The sequence below is a fragment of the Chrysochloris asiatica genome, unplaced genomic scaffold (genome assembly GCF_000296735.1).
Source record: "Chrysochloris asiatica unplaced genomic scaffold, ChrAsi1.0 scaffold00424, whole genome shotgun sequence".
Classification (NCBI taxonomy): Eukaryota; Metazoa; Chordata; class Mammalia; order Afrosoricida; family Chrysochloridae; genus Chrysochloris; species Chrysochloris asiatica.
The window spans coordinates 145,641-171,685 of record NW_006408942.1 but is presented as its reverse complement, the minus strand read 5'-3'; the positions used below and the strand labels follow the sequence as shown (position 1 = coordinate 171,685).

Below are 26,045 nucleotides of genomic sequence, written 5' to 3'. Positions count from 1 at the left end.
ACTTTTGTCTCTCACACTTCGGACATACTGTCAGGAGGGACCAGTCACTGGAGAAGGATATCATGTTTGGTAAGGTGGAGGGTCCGAGAAAAAGAGGAAGACCCCCAGTGAGATGGATTACTGTTATGGTTTAAAATTGATCAAATGTGCAATCAAGACACATTAATAGTTACTGGCAACTGGAATCCAAAAGTTGGAGATAAAGAAGGATCGGTGGCTGGAAAATGCAGCATTGGTGACAGGAACAATGTTGGAAATCAAATGGCAAAAATTCTGCAAAACCAATGACTTATCAGAAACACTTTTGTTGTAAGAAAACAAATGAAGACTATACATGTGGACCTGCCCAGATAGATTACATAGGAAACAAATTGTATCTGTGGAAAGAGACAATGAGGAAACTCAGTATTAGCAATCAGAACAAGGCCAGGGACTGACTGACTGCGGAAATGACCATCAACTACTCATACGCAAGTTCAAGTTGAAACTGAAGAAAATCAAAGGAAATCTGTGAGCCAAAAGATAACTATAAACAAAAATCAACTGGCTTTCTATACATTGGCAATGAGATGAATCAGAAAATAAAAACAATTCCATAGACAACAGCATCTGAGAGACTAAATATCTAGGAATATATTTAACCAGCGAAGTGGAAAACTTGTACAATGAAAACTATACAACAGAAATGGAGTAAATTAAAAGATGAACTACTTTACTATGGGAGACTTAATATTGTTACAATGTCAACACTAAGCAAAGTGATCTCTGGATTCAATACAATCAAATAAAAATCCCCACAACCTTCTTTATGGAAACAGAACAACCAGTCTTCAAGTGTATTGCAAGACGCTCCGGAGAGCTAAAGCAATGCTGAAAGGAGGAGGTTTAAAACATACTACACAAGGTCCGTGTACAGGGTCGCTATGGGTCGGAACCGACTCAACGGCACTTAACAACAACAACAACAACACCACAAGGTCCGTGGTTGGAACCTACCAGCGCTCTGTGGGAGAAAGATAGGCTTTCTGCTTCCACAAAGATTCAAAAGCCCTGGAAACCCTGAAGAGGGTCACTATGAGTCGACTGCACTTAACAAGACAACTAGAGTAATCAAAACAGCCTAGGACTGGTACAACAACAGACACACACACCCATGAAACAGAACTGAAAGCTCAGAAATAAACCCAGATCTTAAAGTCACCTGATTTTTGAGAAGGGTGCTCAGTTCATTTGGTGGAGAAAGAAGAATCTCTTCCATTAATGGCACTGTGAAAACTGTATTTCCACAAGCAGAACAATGCAACGAGATCCATGCCTCAAACCAGACACACACAAAAATGTTGAACGGATGGAGGACCACAACGAGCCAAGTGAATCGGTAAGGTCCTTAGAAGACGCGTCAGGGGCAATGCTGGCAGGCGAGCTTTCAACAGTGGTTATCTACTAGCAAAAGCACAGACAGGAGAAGACAAAATAAATACATGGGAACTCACAGAAATAAACATGCTTCCTCAGCAAGCCTTTCCCACAAAAGTGCAAAGACTAACAAAAGACTGGGAGATTGTATTTGGAAACCAAGCATCTAACATGCATCGAATACCCAATATACATATAAAACTCTGACATCTTAACAAAAAAGAAAAACTCAAACATATATTGGCAAAGGATGTGAATACACATTTCACCAGAGAGGTCACCAAACCCATGGAAAGATGCTCAGCATCATTAGCCATCAGAGATGCAGATAAAAACCACAGTGAGGTGCCATGTCACCCCACTAGGATGGCTAGGGAGTCCTGGGGTGGCGCTGTAAGATACACACTTGACTGCAAGGTCAGTGTGAACCACTAAGTTGCTGGTTCTAACTCAGCAGCCCACCCCTCGGAAACCCTATACTTTTTTTTTTTAATTAAATGTTTTTATTTTGCATTGAGTGAAAGTTTACAGGGCACATCATCAGCTTCACATTCAACCATTCATATAGCTTGTTTCATTACATTGATTATTATCCCCGCTATATATCATCAGTTTACAGTGTTTCTCTCTATCCTCTTTAGCTTTTTTTTTTGGATGGGGGGGGACTTGGCTTATTGGAATTTACAGTCTCGGCTTTTAGGGGAGGTTTTTACATTTGTCTGTGGATATCCAGCGCTCATGTATGAGATTACTAACAAGCATTACTGAATAATCAGATGAGGGACAGTTTGCTATGTCTACTAGGTAGCTAGAGTCTGATCTTCAGAGCCTATGGTTTGGACGGTCAACAACGCTTGGGCCCACAGGGGCTTGGCCTCCTGACCGGATCTGTACTGTCTGCATCTGAGTCCTCCTTATTTATTGATTGTTTAAGGGACGCTGCCTGTCTTAGGTGGTCAGTGCGAATTCCTCAGTCTTACCAGTCATTGAGACTCATTGCAGCATGGCAATGTCTCTGTCTTAAGTAGCCGAGGTGGAAACCCTATACTTGATAGCACTTAACAACAAAGAGAATGGCTAAGGGTTCAAACAAAACAAATATTGACGAGAAGGTGGGAAAGCTGCTAGGAGGAATGAAAATGGTAAAAGTTATTGTGGAGCCTGTAGGTGTTCCTCAGGTTACTAAAACCAGAACTACCACGTGATCAGCAATTTCACTCCAAGGTATAAACAAACTCCAAAGACTTGAAAACAAAGACCAAAAAGATGTGTACACCAATGTTCATGGCAGCATCATTCACAATTGGCAACCGGGAGAAGCCACTGAAATGCCCACCAACAGCTGAAAAGTTCAGCAGAATCTGGTCCAGACACACAATGGCACATTACTCAGCTAGGACGTCTGTCTCAAGCATTACGCTCCTTGATGAAATATGTGGCATCAAAGCGACAACAGCAACTCAAACCATGAGCCAGGAATCTTAGGAGCAGTGAGTTCATGTGACAGCGGAGGAACAACTGAGAAAGGGAGAATGAGAGCGCACAAATGAAGGATGCCCTCAACGTCACTCAAGGGTACAGAGAAGAAGGTTGGACTGATGCATGTTTTCTTGTGTACATTCTCAATAAGAACTACAAAAATTTAAAAAAAAAAAACTTGTAAGTCAGTCATCCAAGTTGCAATGATTGGTCTTTACTTGCCTGAAGCAGAAGAGGAAGAGACCCCAGGAACCGGAGAAGGGAATGATCTCTGCAGCTCTCACTGCCTCCATGAAGAACTTGCCATGAGAGCCAAAAATGGCAGACACCTGGCTCCTAATACTGCACGTTTCAATCAGGGGCCCAACAGATGGCTCTTGATCAAAAGGAGTGAAATTGTAGAACTTCAAATTCTTACTAGAAACCAAACCTACTGGGGTTACATTGAGACTGGGGGAACCCCCAAATTTATTGCCTGGAAGCAGCTTTTAAAGCTTCAGCAAAATGGCCCCACAAAGTCATCTTCTGACAAAACAATGCCTAAAGCATGCTTGCCTTGAGTACTGAGCCTTTCATCTCATCGTCTCTATGAGATCCAACTGACACCAGTCCCTCCCCAATACAGATGAGAGCTTTAAGGGAGAGTCTAAGTAAAAGGGGAAGAAACAGTATGAGAAGACCTTGAGAAGGATGACCCAAAGCCGAGCTGGGTGAGCACTCTCAATGACTGTACCCAGAAAAGTTGTCTTCACGTCCTCACAGGAGAGACGTGTGAATCTCACTAAAGCAAGCCTTGCCTGCAAGCAACAGCAGTCGTGTCTGGGAGAGGGTAACCCCATGGCCAGCATTCATCTCTCACAGTCTCTCAGCTCAACGACATAGCAGACACCTTTTGGGCTATGTGCTCAGGTCAGGAGAGGGCATCATCAGCCAGGTGTTCATTCAGAGTAGCCTTCTCATGACACTCAGCTACCTGTTCAGGGTAAGCCAAGAGCCTAACCAGACACCAGGCCATGAGATCCCAGCTCATAAATATTCAGGTTTAGCATTTGATCAGGAAAAAGTTATTTTCAAAGACATAGTCAGGTCTGCAGCAGCTCCCTCTCCACACCTCACTCTAACCCCACGCACGACCTGTGTGACTTGCAGCCTCTCTCTCCCCACCACACTGCCCACTGGCCATTCCCCTTGGCCTGGACTGCTCTGTCCACAGACACTGACAAGAATGGCCCCCTTCTTCTCAGTGAAGCTGTCCCTTCCTGCCTGTCAGGGATTGATGTGTGTCCCCCAAAACATGCATCAGTCTGGGAATTGTATCCCCCCTTGGCTGAGTCATGGTTTTCCATGGTTTGGCAGCTATGTGATGATCCCCCGGGATGTGATCTGATGTGAGAAACCAATAAGAGGATTAAAAGTGGGCTTGGGCAACACCTTTAATTCCATTACCAATCTGATCTGATGTAAGGGAACTTCCCAGGGGTGTGCCTGGGAAGAGATACCAGAAATACAAGGAGAGAGAAATGAGCAGAGACCCTAGGGACCCACTCCCACCAAGAAAGAAGACCCTTTAGGCCTGAGGTTATCTTCACTGTGAAGCTCCTAGATCTAAGACACATGGGAATCTCCAAGGGATGCTGGCTCTACAGCTTCTGGAAGGAGACAACGACCTCTCTCCAGACCTGCACTTTAAATTCCGACTTCTGGAAGGGTATATATTTCTGTTTCTTAAAGCCATGTACTTATATGGCACTTCTGTTATCACTGAGATGCTACCACATAAATCTGCAGCCCCCTAATACCTAGAGCCCACCCCCCAGCACTTAGAAGCTTGTGGTTATGCCACAAAATTTATTATGTGTTCATGTTCTGTCTTCCCTTCTTCCCATAACCAGCTCATAATTGGAGTGTACACACAATGAAACAAGGACTGCTTAAGTGTATTTGGTTCCCTGCCTAGCCCACATGCATAAACAATAACTAACACACACAGCAAGGGCTCAACAAACATGTGTCAGGTAAGTGCATATCTGCCTGGTCACAAGCAGTGAAAGTGGGTCTGTGGTAAGCAGATGACTGGAGCAGGCATGTCTGGAAGCAGAGTTAAAGACCATGTGGTTCTAGAAGGAGGGTAACTAGCTGTCTGCTTCCTAACAACTGGCCTTCCTTTAACTGGGTTCTCGCAAGTCTCAGTCACCTGAGCAGTGCCTATTTCACGCTGTTGGTCTGGTAGCACATCAGAAATCTCCGAGAAGAGTGTGCGCTGAGATCTGCCAATGTACGCAGCGAGGCACGCTGGCTGCGCCCACTGTAGGGTAAGCCCTGAAGCACAAGGTGGGCAGTCCAAAGCCGGCAGCTGCTTTGGGAAGGCTGAAGCTTTCTGCCCTGAAACCCTATAGACGATTGCATCGTGATGAGCCAGACAGACTCGATGGCACCTGACAACAACAATGCAAGCGGTAATTTAGCAACAGGAAAAATACACACCAAAAAATCAGTCTTATGTACCAGTCGGCTGATGTGAAAGCATTTTACTAGGATAAAAGTTTTTGTCTAAAATCTCAGTGCCTCCCTACTCCATGCTCCGAGGAGACTGGTATGCCCAAGGTGAGCTCCAGCTTGAGGTTTAAGGATCTGCTGACTGGGAGCAGTTCAGTTAGTGAACGCGGTCTGCACTCTGACAAACTCTGAACAAGACAATCAATGGTGCATCCCTGGCTCTGAAATGCCTGGGAAGCATTACTAGATACAAATAGCATTCAAGACCCTGCACAGTATGGAAATCTTTACAAGCTATCAAACAGTTCATATGAAAGAACAAAATCCATGTGGCAAGGCGCCAAGTTTCTTGTAAAGCTTTCTCAGCATGACAGCAGCGTACACAGAACCAGAGGGAAGCAGTAGGCTACTGTTATTTTTTTTATTATTAACTGTTTTTATTTTGGATTGAGTGAAAGTTTACAGGGCACATCATCAGCTTCACATTCAACCATTCATATAGCTTGTTTCATTACATTGATTATTATCCCCGCCATATATCATCAGTTAACAGTGTTTCTCTCTATCCTCTTTAGCTATTTTTTTTTTTGGAGGGGGGTCGTACTGTTTTTTTTAAAGAGTGTCAAAAGGTATTTATTGACATATAAAAATTTACATATCATATTTTTAATCAAAAAGCAATTTGTACAATTTTGCAATTAGGTATGTTTTAGAGAAAAACTATGCATGTGTATACTCAATGAAACTCACTACTACTGGGTCAATTCCAACAATATCAAACCCATAGGACACAGCATAATTACCCCACAGGGTTTGTGGAGCCGTGTGAGTTTTCCACGGAAGCAGACTACAGGAGAGACTTTTAAAAGCTTGTGGGAAAATGGAATGAAAAGATGGAATTTTACCATGAACTTTTTGAAGTCCCTTGTATTTATCAGATAATAAGAAATAAACAATAAAAGATAATAGATACAGCTAGGGTTGTAGCTGATTGACTTGGTTTTGTTTGTTATTCAAATGCTTACTAAAATAAAAATGCATATATTATTACCATATAAATAATACTTTAAACATAATGCATTTAATTTGCTCAAAAAAAAAAAAAAAAAAAGAAACCATACTGATGGTAACAGGCTACTTTTTAAAGGCAGGAACGAGCTGGTATTTAGTAACATTCTTAATATTTTTTTCACAATAAGGAACTCTGGTGATGCTGTACGATAAGCACCAAACTGCTAACCACAAGGTTGGTGGTTCAAACCCACCAGCCATTCCATGCAGAAAGATGAGGCTTTCTGATCCCATAAAGATTTACAGCCTCTTAAACCCTATGTTAAGGAGCTCTGGTAGCGTAGTGGTTACAAATCGGGCTGCGAACCGCAAGGTCAGCAGTTCGAAACTACGAGCAGTTCCACGGGAGAAAGATGAGGCTTTCTGCTCCCGTAAAGATTTACAGCCTTGGAAACCCTGTGCAGGGTCGCTATGAGCCGGAACCGACTCCACGGCACAAAACAACAACACCAAACCCTATGTTGTTGTTGTTCGGTGCAGTCAGGTTGGTTTTGACCCATAGTGACCTTGTGTAGGCTTTCCAAGGAGAGGCTGGTGAGCTCACACCACCCATCTTGCGGTTCAAAGTGACTTTGCCGTCGTCCGGTGCACTAACCCTCAGCACCACCAGTGACAGGACGCCACTGGTTTGTCTCACATTATTAACATATTTAAAACAAAAAGTAAACCACTATATTACCAGTGGTTTTTTGTTTTTTTTAACCTTAATTTTTATTACCTTTATATAATCAGGGCACATTTATCAAAATTGAAATCCTAATTAAGCAAACAGTTTTTCATAAGCTGCCTTCTCTTTATCTTCCTGTACCTTTATCTTTTGACTTTCAGCAATTCTGCCTGGATAGCTTGATCTTTTGGTACGATCTCCTGAGCTTTCTTAAGATCGGCTAATGCTTGACTGTACCCTTCTAGTTCTGGTGTGGCGCTGTGGGTTAATGCGCCAGACTGCAAAGCTGTTTGAACTGCAAGGTCGGCAGTTCAAGCTCACCAGCTTCTCCTCAGAAACCCTATACAGGGATGCTATGGGTCGGCATCGACTCGACAGCACTTAACAACAACAACGATCCTTGCCACACTTGAGCTCTGCGGTTTTGTTGCTGTTAGTGCCGCCAAGTCGGTTCCAATTCATAGCGGTCTGGAATAAGGTTTCCGCGGAGCGCCTTTACCAGCGTTTTAAACATTAGGTAATAGGATGACAAGATTTTAAGGTTTAATATTCTTTATCTCCTGCAGTTTCTTTCAAACAAACAAAACAAAACAGCTAATAACACCTCCCCGTTCCCATATCGAGTCTGAGCCAATAGGACCCAGGAGCACTGTCTCCAGAGTGCCCAAGGCTGTCATGGTTACCGCAGCAGACGGTCTTGGCCTGCTTTTGAACCGAGACCTTGTAGTCAGCAGACCAGCACTTCACCCACTGCACCACCATGGCTCCTAAACCTCCTACGTAGCACTGTTTCTTTTATAATTAACAAAATATAATCAGATCAAACCCCAATTACACTTTTCTCACCTTAATTTGAGAGAGAATCTGTAATACTTGATCCAACAACCAAAGGCACCATTTTCACACTCCGGGCATGTTCTTCAATCATTTTTATTGCGATAGCCACTATAATTCTCCCTTTTCCTCCAGGATTTTCTCAAGTGAAATTTAAATTAATTTTGGAACTTTCAGAAGACTGTACAGTTTGGAATTATATAAAAGCTTGAGAAACACGATAATTCACTTAAGTTTCACAACGAGTAGTTTTATTTTTAAAACACAAAATAAAGTCCCATTAAATTATATAAAGGATTCATCCATAAAGCAAGATTCAGCCAAAAACAAGTTATTCACATCCAAGGTGGGCTCCAACTGGAGCTTTACAGATCTGATGATTGGCAACACTTAACAAAGGCTGTCTGCACTCACACACACCACAACAGACAAGACACACAGCCGGTGGTTCCAACCACCAGCTGCTCCTCAGAAACCCCATCAACAGTCGCTAGGAGTCAGAACCGACCCGATGGCACTTATAAACAACAACAACGTCATTGTTAGGTGCCATGGAGTCGCTTCTGACGCATAGCAGCTGGTATAGGGTTTCCCATGAGCGACTGTCCAGCGCATGAACCCACAGCACCACGCCGGGACTCCAATATATACACTTATAAAATATCTAACTTAAACATGATTTCTGCCATTCACTGAAAACACAACCTTAGACAAGTTACTTAATCACACTAACTTCAGTGTCCTCATCTGCAAATGGGAATACTGACTTTCTAAAACTGTTGAGAAAAGTAAGTGTTTAGTAAAGTACCTGCCACATGTCAAGCCCTCAGTAAATGTTACTAGGGAACAGGGTTCAGGCTAGTAAATAATTATCATTTATACCCTACCCTGATTGTAACTTCACAAAGGAACAATGCACTAGATCATAAGGTCAGTCTGAACAGCAAGGTTGATGGTTCAAACTTAGCAGCCGCTTCTTGGCAACCCTATACAGGGCCGCTGTGAGTCGGAACCGACTCTGGCACTTAACAAGTATTAGAAGCACACTGAAAATACTCCATTTATGATTCAGTATGCTGTAGATTTGGTTTCGACTCACAGCAACGCGATATAGGATTTCTGAAGCTGTACATTTTTACAGAAGCAGAAAGCCTCTTCTTTCTCCAGCAGAGCAACTGATGGACTTGAACTGCTGACCTTGCAGTTATCGGCCCAGCATTTGGTCCACTATGCCACCAGTGCCCCTTATGATTCAGTACACGCTTCGAGAGTTCAGTTCTTGAATGCTCATTATTTCTGCACCGTAAATGTGTGCAAGTACTAAAAGACTGGGCATTTACCACAGTACCAACCACCCCGCCGGCCCACTGCCAGCAAGTGAATTCCAGGACCCAGTGCCCCTAGAGGACAGAGCAGATCTGCCCCATGGACTTTCAGAGCCTGTGCATCTTGATGGCAGCAGACTCTGTCATCTTTCTCCCAGGGAGCGGCTGGTGAGTTTGAACTGCCTATCTTTCAGTTGGCAATCGAATGACTAGCCCACCACGTCAGCAGGGTTTCATATATCTCAAATGAGACTTCCATGACGGGGTTTCAAAAAGTTCATGGAAATTTTGAACAAAAAGATAGTGGACTTTTTCCATGACCTTTTTGGCAGTCCCCTCATGGCTGTATGTATTTGTGTGCGTATGTTGTTGTTGCTGTGAAGTGCCACTGAGTCAGTTCCGACCCATAGTGACCCTGTATAGGGTTTCCAAAGAGCAGCTGGTGAGCTTGAACCACCGACCTTGTAGTTCTAACGGCTTTGCAATCTGGCGCATTAGCCCACAGCGCCACCTCAGGACTTGGGGTGTGTGTGTGTATCTGTATCTATCTCTACCAACATATAGATATAGATATATAGATATATATGCCATCAAGTCAGTTCTGACCCATAGCAACCCTGTTTAGGGTTTCTCAGGAGAGGCCGGTGATTCAAACTGACCTTGTGGTCCAGCGTTTACCCAACAGCATGACACCAGGACTCCATATACATGCATATATAGACTCATAGTGACTATGCATGGACTACAAGGTCAGCAGTGCAAACCTCACCAGCCACTCCTTGGAAACCCTATACAGGGTTGCTATATGTCAGAACTGACTCAATAGCACGTAACAGTATGTCCTGGTGTGGCCCTGTAAGTTAATGCACCAGACCGCAAAGCCGTTTGAATTACAAGGTTGGCGATTCAAGCTCATCAGCATCTCTTTGGAAACCCTTTATAGGGTCGCTATGGGTCGGAACCAACTCAATGGCACTTAACAACAACATCAACGCATGTATATATAATATATGCTTTACTAGATGCAAATGATACAATCTTGCTTGCTGAAAGTGAAGAGGACTTGAAACATTTACTTATGAAGATCAAAGAGCACAGCCTTCGGTATGGATTACATCTCAATGTCAAGAAAACAAAAATCCTCACCACTGGACCAGTAAACAACATTCTTATCAATGGAGAAAAGATTGAACTTGTCAAGGACTTCATTCTTCTTGGATCAACTATCAACACTCTTGGAAGCAGCAGTCAAGAGATCAGACGACGTATTACACTGGGCAAATCTGCTGCACAGGAACTTTTTAAAGTGTTGAAGAGCAGAGATGTCAGCTTGAGGACTAAGGTGCGCCTGACCCAAGCCATGGTGTTTTCAATAACCTCATATGGATGCGAAAGTTGGACAGTGAATAAGGAAGACCGTAGAAGAATTGATGCCTTTGAGTTTTGGTGTTGGAGGAGAATACTGAAAATGCCATGGACTGCCAAAAGAAACAACAGATTCATTTTGGAAGAAGTGCAGCCAGAGTGCTCCTTGGAGGCAAGGATGGCCAAATTTTGTCTCTCATACTTGTCAGGAGGGGACATATTGTTAGCAGGGACCAGTCTCTGAAGAAGGATATCATGTTTGCTAAGGTGGAGGGTCAGAGAAAAAGAGGAAGACCCCTAATGACATGGACTGGCCAAGTGGCAGCATCAATGGGCTCTAGCGTGGCAACAATAGTGAGGTTGGGCCAAGATAGGGCAGTGTTTTGTTCTGTTGTACATAAGGTCGCTATGAGTCGGCACCGACTCGATGGTACCTGACAAAAAAACAAGACTCATCTATCAAATTGAATTCAAAAGGATGTGAAACCTGAGTAAATGAAAACTTTCATGCAAGGACCAGTGTCAAAAAAGAATGTCCTTGCTAGTCTACAATTTCCCAGGACTACTTTTCCAAGGAATCTCCTGTGGTAACTGACTTCACTATCTAGAATAAACATAACTGAGGCAAAATGAAGGGAAATTCATTTGCAGCCAAATTCAAAACCCGAACCAAATGCATTGCCATCACCCTAGCAACCCTAAAGGTCAGACAGAGAAGAACTGTCCCATAGGATTTCTACAGCTATCATCTTTATGGGAGCAGGCGGCTGCATCTTTCCCCAAGGAGCAGCCACTTTTCGGTGACCATCAGCACTTTAAGCATGGTGCCATCAGGGTTCCTTACCTAAGTATAAACCTGGTTGTTGTTTTTGCCCACTAGTTTCATTAACCTTGTATGGTGATGGCTGGTGGTTATGTGCCATTGAGTCTGTTGGCACTCAAGCAGGCTGTGAAGGGTTTCCAAGGCTGGAAACCTTTATGGGAGCAGAAAGCCTCATCTTTCTCCCAAAGCCTTGAATGTTGTTGTTGTTGTTTGTTAAGTTCCATCGAGTCGGTTCCGACCCATAGCGACCCTGTACAGGGTTTCCGTGGGTGTAAATCTTTACGGGAGTAGAAAGCCTCATCTTTCTCCCAAAGCCTTGAATAGGCTGTTAAAATAGCCTCAGCCTAAATTTCCACATCAAGCGGGGTGTAGGAGTCCAGGACTGCTCATTGCAAGGTCGGCGGTTCAAACCCACCCAAGGTGGACTCCTCAGCAAGCCTCCACAGGGTTAGGAGTTGGAAGCCATTCGGAGGGACAAGGGTCTCCACAGCAGTGCTGTGAAGCAGGTGCCATGTGGCTGCCCGTGTGTGCGCTGTGGGCACTGTCCTGCCAGCTTCTGCCAGATCACTCCAGGCTCAGGCCAGTGTCTGCGTCTGGCGTGGCTCTAGGGCTCCCGGGGGACAGCCGGAGTCTGCACCCAGGCCGGCCACGGGCTCTCAGCCGCCAGCGCCCCGCGGCTCGGAGCTGCCCAGGGACTTCCGGTCTTCGGTCACCGCAGCCCCAGGTGGCTGGGCAGCTGTCCTCCAACTGCCACCTCCCCAGACTCGGGCATCACTGGCCCGCCGGCGCTGTCACCTGGCCGCACTGCTGGCCAACTTGCAAAGTCAACAAAGAAGTTGCGCGCTGCGTTCCTCTGGCCTGGACCGCCGCAAGGTGTGGGGCGCAGGGGGCAGGGTCCACGCCACCACACCCCCTCAGCCAGCGGGCTCCAGCCAGGGTCCCTTCCCGGGCACGGTCCCCCCCCACGACGAGGCCGGCTCTCGGGGTCCGGGGTCACGGGCCCGACGCCCCCCCGCTCCGTGGGCCGCGGCGGAAAGGCGGGGGTCGGGGGGTCACCTTGCGTCCCCCGGGAGGACAGCTGGCCGGCCTCGCGGCGCCCGACAAACGGCCACGGCCCCATCCCGCCGTCTCGAGCGCCGCGGCGGGCGCGGGCCAGCGCCGACCTACCTTCCTCGGCGGTGTCCATCTTGTCGGGCCTCGGTGACGCAGCCGCGAGGCTGTGCGGCCGGCCGGCCTCGGGCGGCGGGAGGAGGAGAGGAGGGCCGGGCGCGGGCAGCGCCGAGCGGGCAGGTGCGTGCGCTCCGGGCCGAGCCGAGCGGGAGGAAGAGGAAGGAGACGGAGAAGCTGACAGAGCGGCGGCGGGGGAGGGGCGGCCGCGGGGCGGGGCGCCGCCGACCGGAAGAGGCGGGCCGAGCCGACGACGCGTGCCGTCACTTCCGCTGGCGGCCCCGGAGCCTCGCGGGGTCACGACGGGCGACAAGCTGTCGGCCTTGTTTTGGGGCCGTGAACCCCGGCGCGGCCGAAGCCTACGCTCTGAGCACCGGCTCAGGGCGGGACGAAGACGGAAGAGGCCGTGCTGAGGAAGTGAGGCGCTGGAGTGGCCCCCGGGCTGTGCGCTGCAGTCCCCTCACCCGACTAGATCGTCGGGCACCGCTCTTAAAGCGCTGGCCCGCACGCCGGCAGCTCAAGCTCACCAGCCGCTCCTTGGAGACCCGATGCAGGGTCGCTCTGGGTCGGCGCCGACTCCATGGCACTTAGCAACAGCTTTCACGTCATCAGTGTGCTCCCAGGGAGGTTGCGTTTGCTTGGAGGGACGGCTTTCAGGCACTGCTGAAACTGCAGGTTGAGACGCACTCCAGCACCTGGGAAGTGGGCTCGGAGGAGGCAAACCGGGAATCACTGAGCTACCAGCGGGCCGCGAACTGCCCCTACATTCCTTCCCATCAACTCCAGCCAAACCTACCGGAGCTCTTAGGGAACCTACAGAACTACCCACAGGGAACCTGAGACTCAACCTTTAAGTGTGTTTAGTGATTATTGGGTGAACGTTTACAGATCAGTTTTCCATCCGACCGTCCATACCCAGGTCGTTTCATCTCGCGGATTTCAGTCTCCGCAATGCTGCCTTGCTCACCCCTCTCTCCCTGTGTTTCCCCTTTGCATTCCTCCTCCTTTCTTAACCCTTCGGGACTTTGTTCTTGGGGAAATGCTGCCCTTTAATTTCGAATGGAGCACTGTGGGATAAGCATTGGATCCTAAAGTTGGCAGTTCAAAATCTCCAGTAGCTCTTCAGACACCGGATGTCGTTGTTAGGTGCCCTCGAGGATCTTTCCGACCCAGAGTCACGAACAACAGAAGGAAACACTGGTCCAGTCGGTTCCATCCTAACAAGCATTGTTGACCTTGCACCCATTGCTGCTGACACTATGTCAGTCCATCTCGTTGGGAGTCTCCCTCTTTTTCACTAACCCCCCTCCCCCCACTTTACCAAGCATGATCTCTTTCTCCAGCGACTGGTCTCTCTTGACTGTGTGTCCAAGGCATGTTAGACAAAGTCTATTATTAGACAAACTTCTAAGGAGCATTCTGGTTGTATTTCTTCCAGGACAGATTTGTTTGTTATTCTGGAAGTCCATGTTACTTTTAATAGTTTTAATTGTTTTCCAACACCATAACTCAAAAGCATCAATTCTTAACCATCTTCCTTATTTGCTGTCCAGCTTTTGCATGCATATGAGGTTATTGAAAATACCATGGCTTGGGTCAGGTGCACCTTAGTCCTCAAGCTGACATCTCTGCTCTTCAACACTTTAAAAAGGTCTTGTGCAGCAGATTTGCCTAATGCAAATTGTCAAGAAATCTGCTGCGTCCATGAGTGTTGATGGTTGTTCGGAGCAAAATGAAGTCTTTGACAAGTTCAGTCTCTTCTCCACTTATCAAGTCCTGTTGTGCTGCTTCAGGATAATGCGCTGGATCGAAAGGTCAGTTTGAACCACAAGGTGGGTGGTTGAAACCTACCAGGTGCTCCTTGGAAACCATATAAAGGGTCACTGTAGGTCTAAACCGACTTCATGGCACTAAACAACAAATGTATTGGTCCAGTCTAAGCAGTTTTATTTTCTTTACATTGAAATGTACCCCATACTGAATGCTCTGGGCTTTGATCTTCGTCAGTAAACATTTTAAGTCCTCTTCACTTTCAAGCAAGCACAATTGTATCATCTGCATATTGTAGGTTCTTCATGAGTTTTTCTCAAAGGCCATGTTCTTCATAGAATTCATCTTTGAGGATTATGTGCTCAGCATACAGGTTGAGTAAGTATGGTGAAAGAATACAACCTTGTCACACACCTTTTCTAATTTTAAACCACTCAGTGTCCCCTGTTCTGTTTGAAGGACTGCCTCTTGGTCCAGGTACAGATTGCTCATGAGCACAATGAAGTGTTCCGGAATACTCATACTTCGCAGTGTTGTCCATAGCTTGTCATGATCCACACAATCAAATGCCTTTTCATAGTCAATAAAGCACAGGTCAACATCTTTCTGATATTCCCTGCTTTCAGCCAAGGTCTATGTGATGTCAGCAATGGTATCCCTTGTTCCACATCCTTGACTGAATCCAGTTTGAACCTCCAGCAGTTCTCTGTCAGTATACTGTTACCATTGTTTTTTAATTATCTTTAGCAAAATTTTACTTGCATGTGATGTTAATGATATTGTCCAGTGATTTCCGCATTCCATTGGGTCACCTCTCCTTGGAATGGGCACAAATATGGATCTCTTCCAATCAGTTGGCCAGATAGCTATTTTCCAAATTTCTTGGCAGAGATGAGTGAGTGCCTCCAGTGCTGCATCCGTTTGTTGAAAGACTTTAATTTGTTCCATCCATTCCTGGAGCTTTGTTCTTTGCCAATTCCTTCAGTGCACTTGGATTTCTCCCTTCCATACCATTGGCTCTTGATCGTATGCTGTATCTTAAAATGGTTGAACATCGTCTATTTCTTTGTGGTACAGCGGCTCTGTGTATTCCTCTCATCTTCTTTTGATGCTTTCTGCATCATTCAGTACTTTGCCCACAAAATACTTCAGTGTTGCTAGTTGAGATTTGAGTTTTTCTTCAGTTCTTTCTGCTTAAGAAATGCTCAGCATCCTTCTGGTTTTCGAACTCCAGGAAGGTCTTTATACATTCCTTTATAGTCTACAGCTGCCTTTTGAAATACTCTATTCGGCTCTTGGACTTCCTTCTTTCTTCCATTTGCTTTAGTATCTCTATGCTGGAGAGCGGTTTTCTGGATGTCATCTGACATCCCTTTGCTCTTTTCCTTCTTTCCTGTCTCTTAATGACCTGTTGCTTTTTTTCCTGTATAGTATTCTTGATGTACTATCACAACTCTTCTGGTCTTCAGTCTTTAGTGTCTAATGTATCAAATCTGTTCTTCAGATGATCGGTGAATTAAAGTGGAATATATTGAAGGTTATATTTTGGTTCTCATGAACTTGATTTCATTTTCTTCAGCCTGAACTTACATATGAGCAATTGATGGTCTGTTCCACAGTCTGCCCTTGGCCTTGGTTTGGTTGATGATATGGAGCTTTTCCACCCTCTCTTTCCAGATGTCGTCAGTTTGATTTCTATTTATTCCATCAGGTGAGGTCCATGCGTATAGTCGTCTTTTATGTTATTTTAAAAAGGTATTTTTAATGAAGTCATTGGTGTTACAAAATTGTATCATGCGGCCCCCAACATGATTTCTATCACCAAGGCCCTATTTACTAACTACTGATCCTTTGTTTTTGTTTCCAACTTTAACATTGCAGTGACTATCAATTCATCTTGATTGTATGTTTGATCAATTTCAGACTGAATAAATTAGAGTCCTTCAGTGTCATCATTATTGGCTTTAGTGGTTGGTGCTTACATTTAAATAACAGTCTTCTTTGTAGGCTAATGAATATTATCCTAACACAGACAGCATTGTACTTCACGATAGATCTTGAGACATTTTATTTGGTATAGAATGCGATGCCATTCCTCTTCAATTTGCCCTTCCTGGCATAGTAAACCATGTGATTGTCAGATCCATAACGACCAAAACCAGTCCATTTCAGCTCCTAATGCCTAGGATATTGGTCTTTATGCATTTCTTTTTTACCACCTCCAATATTTCTTGGAGTCCTGGTATGGTTCTGTGGGATAAAGCACTGGACCTAAAGGTCGGTTTGAACCACAAGGTCGACAGTTCAAACTCACCAGCCTCTCCTTGGAAACCCTATACAGGGTCGCTATGAGTCAGAACCAACTCCAAGGCACTTAACAACAATAATTTTCCTAGATTCATACTTCGCATATTCCATGCTCTGATTATTCATGAATGTTGACTGTTTTCCTCAACATTCATGAATGTTGAATGTTGAGTTGTGTCCCGAAAGCTTACTCCATTCACATCATCACAGTCAGTTCTACTTTGAGGAGGGATCCTTCCCCTGTCATATTTTGAGTGCCTTCCACTATGAAGGGCTCATCTTCTGACACTAAATCTGACAAAATTCTGGTGCTACTCATGTTTCAGTATTCAATATTGTGGTGCTATTTCACAGTGTTGCATTGCTATTCATAAGGTTATCAGTGGCTAAACATTCAGAATTAGTCGACATTTCTTTCTTTCTGGTCTATCTTTGTCTGGAAGTTCAGCTGAAACCTGCCCACACTTGAGCCCACTGATGCTGCCACTTGGCCAATCCATATTGCTGGGGGTCTTCCTCTTTTTCTCTGACCCTCCACCTTACCAAACATGATATCCTTTTCCAGGGACTGGTCCCTCCTGACAATATGTCCGAAGTATGAGAGACAAAGTCCTCCAAGGAGCACTCTGGCTGCACTTCTTCCAAAACACTGTTGGTTCCATGGGCAGCCCGTGGCACTTTCAATATTCTTCTCCAACACCATAACTCAAAAGCATCAATTCTTCTACGGCCTTCCTTATTCACTGTCCAGCTTTCACATGCATATGGGTCAGGCGCATCTTAGTCCTCAAGCTGACATCTTTGCTCTTCAACACTTTAAAAAGTTCCTGTGCAGCAGATTTGCCTAATGCAGTATGTCGTCTGATTTCTTGACTGCTGCTTCTGTGAGTGTTGATAGTTGATCCAAGAAGAATGAAGCCCTTCACAACTTCAATCTTTTCTCCATGGATAAGAATGTTGTTTATTGATCCAATGGTGAGGATTTTTGTTTTCTTTACATTGAGGTGTAATCCATACCGAAGGCTGTGCTCTTTGATCTTTATCAGTCCTCTTCACTTTCAACAAGCAAGGTTGTATCATCTGCATATCGCAGGTTGTTAATGAGTCTTCCTACAATCCTGATGCCACGTTTTTCTTCATAGAACCCAGCTTCTCGGATTATTTGGTCAGCATACAGGTTGAATAAGTATGGTGGAAGAATACAACTCTTTCTTCATTTAAAACCATTCAGTGTTCCCATGTTCTTTTCGAACAACTGCCTCTTGGTCCATGTACAGATTCCTTATGAGCACAATTAAGTGTTCTGGAATACTCATACTTCTCAATGTTGTCCATAGCTTGTCATGATCCACACAATTAAGAGCCTTTGCATAGTCAATAAAGCACAGGTAAACATCTTTCTGATATTCTCTACTTTCAACCAAGATTCATCGAACATCATCAATGATATCCCTCATTCCACGGCCTCTTCTGAATCTGGCTTGAACCTCTGGATGTTCTCTGTCAATGTGTGCTTGCAACCATTTCTGTATTGCCTTTAGTAAAACTTTACTCACATGAGATATCAAAGAGATTGTCCGATGATTTCTGCATTCCATTGGGTCACCTCTCTCTGGAATGGGCACAGATACGGATCTCTTCCAATCAGTCGGCCAGATAGTTGTCTTCCAAATTTCTTGGGATAGATGAGTGAGTGCCTCCAGTGCTGCCTCACTTACTTGAAAAATGCAGATTTTCGAGAATGCAAAATTAGGAGTACCATTACATCAGAACTGCCTAAGTGGAAGCAAAGAAGTCTCCACCCTTCAAGAAAACATTTTAAACAATACATAGATGACTTGGTAGACGTAGATTCAAGGATGCTGGCAATCTCTTTTCTTCTCTGTGAGTGGTACAATTGGAAAGATACTCTCCTTCAATCATCATCAATCAGAATAAGGCTTAAAATGTTATAATGAAATGAAGTCCTTCAAAAAGAGAGTCGCCCTTGAAGGAAGGATTCACATTCTGACACAGTTCAAGGCTGATGGGGCACCTTGAGAATTGGGCCGATAAATATGCGATCTTCCAAGAAACTGGATTTGAAGGAGACTCATTACCCTACTCCTCCCAATTCCAACAGGAGCTCACACTGTCTATAAGGCCTGTGGCAGAGTTCTCATACAGCAGCCAAGCTCCAGACCACCAGACCCCATTCTGCATGTTGTATGGCATAAGGAGGGAAAATTCTGAGGAAGAGCCCTTGAGATTTGCTGAGGGAAGACCAGTAGTGCTGAAGATCAGGGTGTGAACTCTGCTGAGGGAAGGACCAGTGGCCCTTGAAGGCAGGTATTAGGTGGCTGCTGACAGACGTATCAGTGGCACTGAAGGACATATATGAACTTCAAAGCAGCAGAGTCAGGTTAGGATTGGACGGATCTGCATTTATGATGGTTGGGAAGAGCTTCAGAAGGCTCCCTCCTCTTGTCTGTAGGTGCTGTCTTCGTTGTGTAGAGCTGCTATAACACAAATACTGCACATGGATGGCTTTAACAAATTTATTCTTTCTCAGGAGTCTAGAAGTCTGAATTCACTGGCTCTGTGGAATGGCTTCCTCTGTTGGCTAGCAGTTTAGGAGGAAGCTCCTTGGCTATTTTCAGCATCTGTAGACCCATAATTCCTAGGAGAATTCCATGCGCCTTGGCATCAATCTTCCCCAGAGTAAGAGGTTCCCAGAGTGGGGTCCTAGAGATGCTGAGTGTATCCCTCCCTTTTGTTTTTCTAACTCCAGGTCTTTGCACATTTTGTATTAATATTTGACTTTATCTTCTCTAGCGGAGCTTTTAAATTTTTTCTGTTCAGCTTTTGTATCTCCTCACTTCTATTTGCTTTAGCATCTCTACACTGGAAACGAAGTTCAGAGTCTCTGCTGACATCCGTTTTGCTCTTTTCCTTCTTTCTTGTTTTCTCAATGATCTTTTGCTTTCTAGCTGTATGTTGTTCTTCATGTCATCCCACAACTCTTCTAGTCTTCAGTGTTTAGTGTCTAATGTACCAAATCTGTTCTTCAGATGATCTCTAAATTCAAGGTAATATTTTGGCTCTCATGAACTTGTTGTACTTTTCTTCTTTTTCAGCCTGAATTTGCATGTGAACCATTGATGGTCTGTTCCACAATCTGCCCCTGGCCTTGTTTTGGCTGATAATATGAAGCCTTTCTACCATCTCTTTCCACAGATGTAGTCAATTTGACTTCTGTGTATTACATCTGGTGAGATCCATGTGTATAGCCGTCTTTTATGTTGTTCTAAAAAAATGTTTGCAATCAAGAGTTCATTGGTCTTGAAAATTCTATCATGTGATCTCCAACATCATTTCTATCACCAGTACCATATTTTACAACTACTGATCCTTCCTCTTTGTTTCCAGCCTTTGCATTCCAATCACCAGTAATTATCAATACATCTTGATTGCATGTTTGATCAATTTCAGACGTCCTCATTGACTTTAGTAGTCGGTGCATAAATTTGAATAATAGTGATATTAACTGGTCTTCCCTGTAGGTGTCTGACTATTATCCTATCACAGATAGCGTTATGCCTCATGACTGATCTTAATATGTTCTTTCTGATGATAGTGCGATGCCATTCCTCTTCAATTTGTCATTCCCAGCACAGTAAACCATGTGATTGTCAGATTAAAAAATGGCCTAATAGTTCAGTTCATTTCAGCCCACTAATGCCTAGGATACCAATGTTTATGTGTTCCATTTCATTTCTGACCATTTCCAATTTTCCTACATTGTACATTCCATGTTCCGATTATTAATGGATTTTTACAGCTGTTTCTCTTCATTTTGAGTTGTGCCCCATCAACAAAGGAAGGTCCCTAGGGTTGTACTCCATTCATGTCATCATGGTCAACTCTATTTTGAGAAGGCAGTTGTATTTTGAGTGCCTTCCAACCTGAGGGTCCCATCTTCTGGCATTATATCTGACAGTGTTCTGGTGTTCTTCATCATGTTTCAATATTCAATATTCTGGTGCTGACAGTGTTCTACTGCTATTTATAAGCTTTTCAGTGACTACGTTTTTCATAAGTAGTTTGTCTCTTCTTCCTACTCTGGCTTCATCTGGAAGCTCAGCTGAAACCTGTCCACCGTGGGTGACCCTGCTGGTATTTAGAATACCTGTGGCATTGCTTCCAGAATCACAGCAACACGCGAATCACCACAGTATGACACACTGGGAATCATGTTGACACCTAGCTTTCAGGGGATACAATTCAGTCTATCACTGGTGCCTTTCTTGTAATGCTCAAAGGAAATCCAGCCTTCTAACCAAGGAGTTCTCGGGAGGCTCCATAGGCTAAGCAGTAGATCTCAAGGTCGATTTGAATCACAAGGTCGACAGATCAAACTCGCCGGCAGCTCCTTGTAAACCGTATACAGAGTCACCATGAGTTGGAACCAACTCAATGGCACTTAATGACAATCAAAGTTCCTTCCAACATTCCATTCTGGAATTGCACCAACCCTTTTCATTGAACCTTTGAGGGTTAAATATAAAAGTTATAAAGCAACATTTCTTGGAGTTCTACTGACGTCAAGCACTGGTCCTGACAGCTACCCTATGAGACATGTAAGGAAGTCAGACCTCTCTTACTTGCCACTGACAGGAACCCAACCATACTGGGGCCCAGGAGGGAGCACTGTTGATGATAGCTAACTGAGGGAAGGACAGTGGTCTGCAGAACCTCTGGGACTACAGAGCCAGAGCTCCTCTTTCCATCCACCCCTTTCTGTTTCTCCACACCTTGAAAGCCCAGCTTCCCCCCAAGTATCTGAAGAAAATGCTGCTGTGCGCTCTCCACTCCACATCTACAGCTTTACCATGGACGCCCTGAGAGTGAGGAGCTCTGCGCCAAGTCAGAAATTTCAAGGGACGGACCATTAACCCGCCGGGCTGGGTGGCCATCCTTGAACCAAATGATAGTCCACAGGAAGATGGTACCACCCATCATGACCCACGCTGAAGGAGAAGAACATTACCCACAGAGGGAAAAAAAAACAAGAGATGTCCACCGTGATCCGAATTCTCTCGCGTGCTCTCTGTCTTCTTTTCCCCTTAAGTGAGGACACTAAGATTGCATAGAAACATTGTTACCTGTCACAGTTTTATGCCAGGGAATGAGTGTTATAATGGGTCCCGGATTACAATCTGGAAAAAATGTTGCTCTGATTCAGAGAAACATTTGCGCAAAGATGCAGCATGCTCATGGGTCCAGTGGCATTTGTGTTTGCGTGTGTTCCTTCTGCCAGGAGCAGACTGCTGTCATGCTGTGTGTTCATATCACAATAAAATAGCCGAGAGGGTCCCGTGCAGGAGCGCCCAGTATAATGGTCTTTTGTTAGCAAGACTATAAAAATAATCAGTGAACAACAGTGGCCATCAGCAGCGATGATGAGTAATGGGCATTGTATAAGAGGAGGACTCTGAGAGGCAATGCTGATAACATACAGCGCTGAGCCATACAGGAACTAGAAGAGGAAACCACGATGAAAGGGATCTCAGATGTCCGGTCTGGTTGATTTTGCTTTTTTTCCCCCTTGTTGTCAGTTTATAACTTAGGAGACCCTATGTGTAACAGGGATTTCTGGTATGGTGCTGTAGGATAAGCACTGCACTGTGAACCACACTATCAGCAGTTCAAACCCACCCGATGTTCCTTGGAAACCCTATACAGGGTTGCTATGAGTCAGAACCGACTCGACAGCACTTAACAACAACAACAACATGCATTACAGAGTAGAAATCCTTTCACAGGGTTTTTTTGGCTGTCTGTCTTTTTTTTTTTAACGTTTTATTGTGAATTATGTGATCACTTACATGGGAGAATATTAGTTTTACATTCATTCTATCGTATATCGTTTCAGTGCCATGGTTACAATCCTCTCCATGCATCATCAACCAACCAAAGGGCATACACTACAAGCCTGTCCCCCGGTCATCAGCACACAGCCCCTCTCCCTCTCTGGGTCTAAAGTCCCCAGCTGCTCCGTCTCTCCATGTCATCATCTCTGCCTCCATCTCAGGCCTCACTGCTTCTCTGATTGGCTGTCATCTTTATAGGTTCTAAGCTTGTTTTTAATTTTACATATTTATGTGTGTGTCTGTGTGAACTGAGTGATAGTTTACATGGGAGAACACTGGCTTTACACTGAGTATTATCTCCTCTGTGCATCACCATTCAACACTGTTTGCTTCCATTCCCTCTTTTTGAGAGGGTAGGTGGGGATGGGGGATGTACACAAAAACACTCAGGAATATATAACAATTTAAACAAGCAAAGGGCACATTCTGCAAGCCTGCCTCCTGGCCCCCCAGCACTCAGTCCCCCTCTTTCCATGAATCTAGAGTTCTCAGCTGCTTCTCCTCTCCATAGCCTCATTTCTCATCTCTGGTGTCGCTGCATCTCAGGATAAGGTCCCACATTCTGCTTATGCTCTTCTCTCTTGATGGTCCTAGGGTCCTCTGTTTCTGGACTGTAAGATTAACTACTCCCCTATTTTTGTTACAAAGCTTCCACCTTTACAGATGTGACAGTCACATTTAATGATGATAACAATTACTCACTATTGAATCGTAAGAATCTTATCCCCATCTCTTTTCAACAGACCAGTCTAGACAAAATGAAAAACATTCACTCTTGAAAACTTGTAAGCCAGTCACTTTGTGCCTTTTTTGCCCCCTCATTTTAGGTAGCCAATGTCTAAGTTGCACATCCCTATCTACCCTGTCAAAACCCACTGCCTTCGGACTGGATTGTGTCTTGATGTAAACAAAACAAAAATCCTCACCACTGGACCAATAAACAACATTAAAAAAAAAAAAATTATTGTGGATTGAGTGAAAGTTTACAGGGCCGATCATCAGTTTTACATTCAATAAATCACACACCTTGTGTCAATTATTATAATCCCATACATGTACCATCAGTTAACAGTATTTCTATTCACTTCAGCGCTTTTCTGTTTTCTTTTTTAAGCACTCAGGCATATATAATAATTTACACCACCGAAGGGCACATTCTTCAAGTCTGCCTCTTGGCTGCCAGCTATCAGTCCTTCTCTTTCCATTAATTTACAGTCCTCAACTGCTTCCTCTCTCCATGTCCCCATCTCTGCCTCCATCTCTGGGTGTCACTCCTTCTCTGGATAAGGTCCCCACATTCTGCTTGTGCTCTTCACCTTTGATGGTCCTAGGGATCTATGTTTCTGGACTGTAAGATTAACTATTCCCGCATTTTTGTTACAAAACTTCTACCTTTACAATTGTGATAGTTGCAATTAGTCATGATAACAATTATTCACTATTGAATCATAAGAACCTTATCTCCATCTCCTTTTACCAGCCTCATCTAGACAAGATGAAACTATTCAGTGGGGACTCTTCCTTCCCTCATACACTCTTACAAGCAACTTTCTTATCAGTGGAGAAAAGATTGACATCAAGGACTTCATTTTTCTTGGATCAACCATCAGCACTCATGGAAGTAGCAGTCAAGAAATCAAACGACACATTGCATTAGGCAAATCTGCTGCACAAGACCTTTTTAAAGTGTTGAAGAACAAAGATGTCACCTTGAGGACTAAGGTGCGCCTGACCCAAGCTATGGTATTTTCAATAGCCTCATATGGATGCAAAAGCTGGACAGTGAATAAGGAAGACCGTAGAAGAATTGATGCCTTTGAGTTATAGTGTTGGAGGAGAACATTGAAAGTGTCATGGGCTGCCAAAAGAACCAACAGATCCATCTTGGAAGAAGTGCAGCCAGAGTGATCCTTGGAGGCCAGGATGGCCAAACTTCGTCTCTCATACTTCGGACTTATTGTCAAAAGTGACCAGTCTCTGGAGAAGGATATCATATTTGGTAAGGTGGAGGGTCAGAGAAAAAGAGGAAGACCCCCGGCGAGATGGATTGGCCAAGTGGCAGCATCAATGGGCTGAAGCATGGTAACAATTGTGAGGTTGGCCCAGGACTGGGCAGTGTTTCATTCTGTTGTGCATAGGGCCGCTATGAGTCAGTACCAACTCTATGGCACCTAACAACAACAACAACAATGGCTAATGATCGTGCCAGCTTGTTTCTTGTACAATGTGGCTTCAAACCACCAGCCTTTTGATTACCAGGCTTGCACAGACTCTTTGCACCACCTCCCGAGGACATTGCCAAGACTGTTAGCTTTAACCCTTCATGGTTTGCCCTTAGCAGCTACCCTGGTAGTCCCGCCATTAAATCTCCTCTTTCTCCTGTGAACCCGTTTATTTTGAAACATGTTATTTTGCAACAATTGCACACATTTGTTGCCGAAGAATCATACCTATGATGGCTAAGCCCATTGCTTTAAGAGTTTAAAATGATTGCCGAATTAACAAATTACTGAAGACCGCTTACGGCATTCCCTTAACATCAAATACTAATGTTCTCTTCTTCCCATCCCATCGATCTTCCTCTTCTCTCCATCTTTCTTTCCTTCCTTCCGTGAGACACAACATTGATATGTGTAAGCACATGGGGTTCTGAAAGGAGCTTCGTGCAGGTGACGAAAGGCAGAGAAGGCTGGTTCCAGTGGACAGCTGGTTACATGGAGAAATATGGCAGCCAGCTTCCTCGGTGTCAGAGAAAAGACAACATGGAAAGCAGGGGGACCTGAACGAATCCTGGGGTGTTGCATTAGAATACAGGTATCATGATGAGCTGAGTTTTAAACCGATGAACAGACAGCTATAGCAATATTTGTATATGTGTGTGTTTTCCTAGTCTGTCCTCTGGGATAATCTATACACAGTGATAACCCAGTAGCTATGAACACATGGAGTGTGTAGATCTTGGTTTCTAATGCCAGGCTACACTGAAGGACCCAAGGCTCCTTAGAGAAATGGTAGATTTAGGGCTGGCACAGGAAAACAACACGATTATCCTGGGTCCTTCAGGCCTGGACCAGATCTAACCCTGTGGCTCAACTTTCCAATAGAGGTTTGCCAGGCCTGTAAGGGGAACGCTAACATTGGGAGGGCCACACTGCTTAGAACTATCAGTCACACGAGATCAAAAGGGCAGCATTTGCTGAGGCAGAAAGCCCCGAGGTCACCAAGGAATAGAAAAGATTGTCCTGGCACATCTGCCAGGCATTAAGGAAGTGCTCCGAGCCTGAGAGGAACATGTCCAAAAGACACAGGAAGCAGCTGGACTGTCCCTGGGAACTATCTAAGCATCCAAAGAAATCTTTACAGTATCAGACTACAACCTATGGAATAAAGCAGGAATCTATGAGCCCACATTG

At 44.6% G+C, this 26,045-nt stretch overlaps 1 protein-coding gene across 1 annotated transcript in view; it reads right to left on the bottom strand.

Moving 5' to 3' along the window:
• MARCH6 (membrane-associated ring finger (C3HC4) 6, E3 ubiquitin protein ligase) overlaps positions 1-13,572 on the bottom strand; it is an 87,004-nt gene extending 73,432 nt beyond the window's left edge. Inside the window, exons 1-3 of the mRNA XM_006876899.1 lie at positions 13,530-13,572; positions 13,248-13,338; positions 12,644-13,092 (exon numbers count right to left, since the gene is read on the bottom strand). Coding sequence (XP_006876961.1) covers positions 12,644-13,092; positions 13,248-13,338; positions 13,530-13,572 — 583 coding nt within the window. The remainder of the gene's footprint in view (positions 1-12,643; positions 13,093-13,247; positions 13,339-13,529) is intronic.
• Positions 13,573-26,045: the final 12,473 nt, after the last annotated feature.